Source organism: Penaeus chinensis, chromosome 19, assembly GCF_019202785.1.
Source record: "Penaeus chinensis breed Huanghai No. 1 chromosome 19, ASM1920278v2, whole genome shotgun sequence".
Taxonomy (NCBI): domain Eukaryota; kingdom Metazoa; phylum Arthropoda; class Malacostraca; order Decapoda; family Penaeidae; genus Penaeus; species Penaeus chinensis.
The window spans coordinates 27,105,931-27,113,430 of NC_061837.1; the positions used below are offsets into that span (position 1 = coordinate 27,105,931).

Below are 7,500 nucleotides of genomic sequence, written 5' to 3' on the forward strand. Positions count from 1 at the left end.
TTTCCTTCTTGCCAAAAATCAGCAAAAAAGAACCGAAATTCCAAATGCGATTTCTTTTTACTTTGGTTTAAATAATTGGCTGAAGTAAATCTTGCCGAGTTATCTCATATTTCAGCCGTTCTGTTTTTAATAGAGTTAGCTGTATGGCGAAAAATAAAGATGTGCTTTTCTGTCACACTGGAATGAACTCTTCATTTATCACAACAGGTGCTGTATTCTATAACAAGTTTCAATCTTGCACTCCAGAATATGTACTAATGGGACTGGTACATAAGGATGCCCTTAAAAAAAATCCTCATAAAACCATAGCATAACTTTAATACAAAAAATAAAACCACTTGGATATTACGTCAACATCTCAGAATATCCACATTTCCCCTTATAAAACATGCTGATGCAATGTAACTTGGTGTATTTGACGTGACTGAGATCAATGAATCTATGTAAATAATTTGTGGCACACTGACATGATATAATGACAAAAGTATATAATATTTGGAGGGTAATGGGAAGATTCTAAATAATCTCACTGGGAAAAAGATTGAGAAATGTACATGAGCAAGATCTCCATTTGTTCATAGCCTCAAACTCTAAGCAATAATACTCAAACAAGTCTTTCCTATTCCTGAATTTCAGTACTAACAAATTTCCAATAATCAATTTACTGAAATATTTCTATACAAAGTTTTGTACCTAAACTTGTGTTTTGCATTTCAAATACACAGTATATATATAAAATTTCACAAAATAAATATTTCGTGAAGGAGAAAGAGAGGGAAATTTGAATATGGCATGACATTAAAATTTAAAACAAAGTAAAAGTAATAATAATAATAATAATAATAATAATAATAATAATAATAATAAAAAATACCAGTATCACTCATAAGAGAAAATGGGGGAGGAATCAATGATGGCAGTAAAAATACAAAAGTAATGGTACCAAGAATGCTATTTTCATAAGGTGCTTAATATGAATAAGAATTCAGTCATGCTGTCACTTCAAACTATTCAAAGAGTGAGAGAAGCTATCTTGGATATGCTTCGACATAGTGAGTGAATGCTTACACTACTTTTACTGGTACTTATAGGCCAATTTCTCAGCTTGGCTCTGTGCTCCTATAGATTTTAGGAGATCACAAACTTCTTTCACAGCAGGGGAGTGGGCGGTTTGAAGTTTTTCAGCAAGTTTTACTAGGAAGTCTTCAAGGCGGCCAAGGAAGGCATGAGTTCCCTCACTCTTCACCCAGGCACGGGGCAATGCATTTATTACCTGATGGATAGATTAGGTGATGGTTAAAATTCTGAAAGGTTTCCCAATTACAGATACTGTACATTTACAAATATCTATTCCCCAGTATCAGCAATAACACTATATAATCTTTAGAAACTTTTCATTTTCATAATTAAAAAATGCTAACAGTGGTAAGCAAATAATTCATTCCTAACCCAAGAGAATAGAGTACTCACATTTCTACATTTATCAAGGGCATCGGATGGATTTATCTCAGCTGCCAGGTTGAGAGCTGGTAGAAGGTACAGATTGAGGAGAGAGCGAACAGCCAAGTCATGGATTACAGAATCACTCAGCACCTTGTGCCACATAAGCGTAGAGCTGAGAAGCTTCCATGCAAGCCAGAACTGCCGTTGGAAGAACAGGCTTACTCCAGAGTTCTTGTTGTCATAAACACTGTTGAGAAATAAGGGTATTAGTATCATTTATTACTATGCCCATCATGCATGGCTGCATAGGAACTCTACATCAGAATTTTCGTTACTTCATTTACTATTACCTTTTATAAAGTTTTATAAAGAACTGTGCTGCATATCAAAACTATATATGAATGCAGTTACAGAATATCTAACATCCAAACTATTATGGCATGGGGAAAAGAAGAAGAAAGAAAAATCACTTACTTCTTAGGGAACATTGGGATGAATATATCATTATCAATAGCATCCTTAATCTTTGCAATAATGGCATGAGTCATTTCCTTGAGGGGTTTTGAGCTTGGGCCGAGGCTAGGATATGCTTCAGCATAGTGTCTCACCAAGTTCACCAGCCTCACTGTCTGCACATGGGACAAGGGGTCCCACCAACAGCCAATTATTTCTGAAATGATCAGACACAATTACCACCAACTATTTACTCCAGATCTGAAATGTTTCAGTAATGTAGACTAAAACAAAATCATTGCCTTACATAGATTACTTTGCACAAGCCACTATGCAGACCAAACCCACAGAGTGAATAACAAACCTTTTAGCTTAACTAAAACAATTTTTTCCACCAGATGGGACATGAGTTTGCGGTCTGGATCTTCCCTGAGTCTTCTGGGATCATCATCTGTAACATCATCTGTTCCATACAGCAGCAGTAGGTTAAACCACTTCATTCTTTCTATCTCTAAACCATCTGTATCTTTCATTAAAGGATTCCACAATAGCATCTGCAATCTGGAACAGCACACAAAGACAGATTTGTTAGTTTATTTCAAGGGTATTTAACAAAAGTTAATCTAATTGCCTAATGATATGAACAGCAATATTGCCATCAATCAAAATTATAATGTAATATGACTGAAAAGGAACTACAAAATTGCAAAAACAGGTTGGTCAACCTGAGACCAAAATGAAAACTCACCTTATATAAGGAGCAAATATTTTTGGCAAGTTATATGACACATAAGCATCAGAATAAGTAGGGGAATCTTTCCTTCTCCACTCCTCAAATCTGGCCATTATACGTTTTAACTGTGAAAAATCTTCTTCTACATCTTCGTAAATCTTCCTTGCTTCTGCTGCTATATGTTCTGGAATAAATAAAAATAGGATAAGCTCATTCTAGAAACTGAAAATACAACTACAATAACATAAATCATTCTGTTTACCTATCCATACTAAGAAATTTGATAGTAAAAAGAAAAAATAAAAGAAAAAAAGGAAAAAAAAAAAAATAACAATCATAAGAATAATAATAATAATATAAATAAAATAAAAACATACAGAGTATACACACCAAAAAATACATCACTGTAACAGCATAAAACTGATAAATACTGGTTAACATGCAATGAATTCAAATAAATGTTCAACTAATAAATGCTGTAATGAATAATATTTGTTGTAATGGATATGGACCATGTTGTGATAAATACTAGTAAATGCAATAAATACTAATAATTGTAGCACTGAATAGTAACACACGTTATCAAGAATACTAATACAAGTTTTAATGAATGCTAATAAATGTTGTCATTGCTATCTTTTAGATAAATACTTGGCTCAGCACAAAAAAAAAATTATACCTAATTCAGTCTGCATCATCTGTATCTCAGACTGGGACTCTTCATCATCGGTTGACATCCCATCGTGGTGATTTATGTCTCCTTTCTTCTCCCGTTCTCTTCGTCTGCGCGTTCTGCGTCCTTCACGTTCGGCTGCACGTCTTGTTCGATATTCATCAGCTGTTGCACCTTTACCTAGACAATCATTAAGATGAACTTGTTATCATATCTTTTCTCTTACCAGTTTAAAGAAATCAAGTAAATATTTCCTTTACAACTGTATTTGAAGTTATTCTGATATTCAAGCTGATAGAAATTGCCTTTACAGTGATATTCAATAATACAAAATCAACCAAGCAGCTCAAACACTTTGTCTTTATTGCACAGTTTGGCAGTTTCATGTAAAGTTTGAATGAATTTATAAATAAAAATTTGCACAATTCTCAGTATCAATTGGTTATTGTAGGTTTATATTATCTTAGACAGGTAGTTATAAAAATTGCTGGTTCATTTGGAGGTCTTAAAACATTTTACAAAACTACAGCAATTATAATGGCACTGGCTTAAGTTTTATGTCTACTTTTGAGGTCTGTGTCCCCTTAACCTATTGGATCTGGGTGACACAATCCTTAAAAAAGAAGGAAAGAAAGAAAGAAAGAAAAAAAAATAAATAAATAAATAAAAAATATATATAGACATATATAGATATAGATATTATATATATATATATATATATATATATATATATATATATATATATACATATATATATTATATATATATTATATATAATAAATAAATAAATAAATAAATAAATACAAGGCTGAGGGCCGGGTGACAGGATAATGCTATCATGAAAAATTCAGCTGCGGGCTGAAGGGAACGACTCGCCATGAGTGCACAAAGCCTTTGGAGTAAGATTATACTCAGTGGACATTACCAAAGAGGCTCTTGCATTATCTCCCCCACTAAATGAGTATGGAATGTATTCACCATCTGTGAGCCATGACTGGCAGGGAACACAATATTTCCATGAGAAGGATACTATTTCTGCCTAATGTAACCAGAGCCGTATTACTGATAATTGAATAATATAAAAGTAAAAAATTTATACAAACAATGAAATGTTACTTATTGTTACTATTACTGCACAGAGTTGAAGACTACCTAGACAGATGACATGGAGTCCATAATCACCTTGATACAGCATACCAAATGACAAATATAGACCTTAGAAAAATGGCAATGAAGCCAAAATCATTTAAGCAAGGAGAGAGATAATAACATTGCAAAATGGAGGCAAGGTGGCCTTGCACCATACAAATGCGTGTGAGGCTGGGCCTGCAAGCCACACACCCAATAGTGGTGCCACTTAAGTAAGCCAGAATTTGAACAATCTATCCAACAGGTTAATAATGACATACATGGATGCCACTATCTGGTTAAATTTGAATAGCATATGTGGAAAAAAATAATAAAAAGATAAATTTTACCTTTTCATAAATTCTTACGAAATTACACACTGCTTCTTTAACCCAATGGCGCCGGGTATAGCAAATTAAAAAAAAACTCTACGCTCTGGCGAACGGCGGCAGCGTGCCGACTCCGAGCGCGTGATATCGGTCCATCAAGCCGAATCATTGCCTCGGGGCGTTTTGGCGCGGCGCCGCTGCGGACAGCCGCACGCCGCACATCGTGCGTATTGTTATGACGGCGATAGCCGTGACCCGTCGCCATTGGGTTAAAGAATGTTAGATTTAGATACTACTTTAGTTATTTAAACACTTGGTCTTCAGGAGTGATTCTCTATATTGCTAAGTATTCAATAATACTCAATGGTGTTTTACCTCAGTCAATAACCCTTTGAATTTTGTCATGTAAGTTACCTTAAAAACTATACTTTTTGTATCGAAGTCGATTTAATATTCTGAAAAATATATGGTCATAATCATTAAGTATACATAATTTTGCATACATACAAGTGCTCTCTTACCTCCCCACACTTTGTCCTTTTCAAATACAAATTATTTATCTATTTAGAGCATATGTATATGTAGTTATATAAAAATTTACAATTTTACAACAGATCCACCACATTTCCATGCTATACAACAAGATAAATTAAATGAAAATGATAAATATTCAAGGAATACTGTTTATCATACTGGATAGTATTTTTCATTAATCATTTGCCATTAACAATATTCCTAATTGCTGTCTTACCATGCCATTACATATTCCTAATACTTATTACATGCCTTTGATATTTTTTATAGATGATATTAAGAACAGAAATTACCACTAGCTATTTTCTGGTCCCCCAAAGCCTTTTCTGAAGATTAATGTGATCAGTTAGACCACTATCAAAAATCTCAAATGAGTTGATTTTCTCCAATCACAGCAACTACATGTACAAGACTCCTTCCAGTTTGTTTTCCTATTGCCATTGTCTGGAAACAATAGGATATGCTCTCTCAGCTGGAGGGAGGGGGAGATATGTCGGGAGCCACAGGGAGGGAAATCCTACAAGGGTTACTCTCCATTGCTTTCTTTCTTCCTCCTTCCATCTCTACATCATTCTTTCTTCCATTTTCTGTTAGCATGTGTCTTATTTTGTGACCTTCCCCTTCCCTTCATCTGTGGCCTGGGTGGGGAGTGAGGCAGGAACCTGCTTTCTTATTCCCCAGCCCTACCCTTTGTTATGCACTTGTTGCATCCCAGGAATACCTTTTATGGTTTATGAGTGACTATGTCAGCTGACCAATTTAGGGCTTCTGCTATTTGACAACTCTGACTGAGAAAAGGGCATAGTGGAAAGGGATGGAAAAGATGAGGCTAAGAGGGTATGCCTCCACTGCTTCTAGGCTGAGTAGTTCATGTTGATCTGTTACAATTTGTAGCTTGGCTCACTATTCTGTGTCTATGTAGCCAACTTCATGCCAGGAGGCATCCCTACAAGATAGCCTGGCCCTCAACTCACCTAACCCATTGCTGACCTACTAGTGCTAGCTAGTCATGAAAAGACTCTACATTATGAAAGCAGGCTCATGTCTACTCCATGCCATGCAGCCATCTACAAATTCATCTGTCATGCTATGCGTAAAAGGTAGTCTGGCCCCTAACTCATCCATTCGCTGCCACCTCTCATAGTCTAATTGTTGTGGTGCATCCCTTGAAACGGTAAATGGCTTTCCATTTATTTTATGCCATGCAATGTCATAAACAAGTTAACCTCATTGGATCTGGGTGCCTTGAAGCTCATACATGGACCAAAATCTGGACACTAGGCTTGAGTGGAAAGACTCCCAAGTGTGTGGTTTATAAGCCAGACCCACACAAATACTATTGTCTCCTATTTATCTCAAAAATGTTTTTGAATTTTAAAATTTTCTGTAACTAACTTGCACGACTGGTAATAGGACATAGCATCCACCCTGGGGACAGCCCTCTCCCAGGCATGGCTCATGGACAGAACATTCCATCCTCTTAGACCAGTGGAAATCCAACAAGAGCTTTCCCTGAAGGCCTGTTGAGTCAATCTCCCTCCCAGTACTCTCTGCATTCATGATGTGATGTCCCCATCACTCTACACCTACCATTCATCAACAGTTTTCCATGGCCAAAATGTTCCTGTTACCTACCAAATTTTTCAATGACAAGATGTTTGTCACCCACCCCTCAACCATTTTTTTTCATGACAAAATGTCCACTTCAATCAGATCCAACTGGCTAATTATGATGTACCCTTGTAAAGCAGCCTAGCCTAATTGGTATGCCCCTACAAGATACCCTAAGCTACAGGTATGACTGAGTTTATCATTTCCCCTCTGCTGTATTCTGATGGCTAGGAGTGGCACACACTGCTTCATAATGTGGATTAGTAATACCATATGAAGCAGCCCTATATCTACTATGGATCTACAAGCTTGCCTCTGCCTATGCTTGTTTCAGATGAGCTCTCTGGGGTATAGTCCCACTCTGTTGACACCATGACCATTTGCCTTTTGTTGAACAGTATACTGCCTTATGACACCTGTATAGTATTGTCCTAGTTCCATTGATCTCTTGCTCTTTACTACCATCAACCCCTCAGTCACAGATGGCATCCTATCATGCAATGGCTGTGGTGGACAAAGACATGGATGGCACAGCATTGTGAAACACCCTGTGCAGTCGGCTCATCAGACGGAGCTAGTCAAGGGTCAAATAGAAA

General features: G+C 36.3%; 1 protein-coding gene across 2 annotated transcripts in view; it reads right to left on the reverse strand.

Moving 5' to 3' along the window:
* Window positions 1-300: 300 nt before the first annotated feature.
* Window positions 301-7,500, reverse strand: part of LOC125035118 (PAX3- and PAX7-binding protein 1-like) — a 26,276-nt gene continuing 19,076 nt past the window's right edge. For both annotated transcript variants that reach the window (XM_047627290.1, XM_047627289.1), the window contains exons 10-15: window positions 3,309-3,482; window positions 2,645-2,813; window positions 2,261-2,457; window positions 1,918-2,113; window positions 1,471-1,690; window positions 301-1,273 (exon numbers count right to left, since the gene is read on the reverse strand). In XM_047627290.1, the coding sequence (XP_047483246.1) occupies window positions 1,076-1,273; window positions 1,471-1,690; window positions 1,918-2,113; window positions 2,261-2,457; window positions 2,645-2,813; window positions 3,309-3,482 (1,154 nt within the window). In that variant the 3' untranslated portion in view covers window positions 301-1,075. The remainder of the gene's footprint in view (window positions 1,274-1,470; window positions 1,691-1,917; window positions 2,114-2,260; window positions 2,458-2,644; window positions 2,814-3,308; window positions 3,483-7,500) is intronic.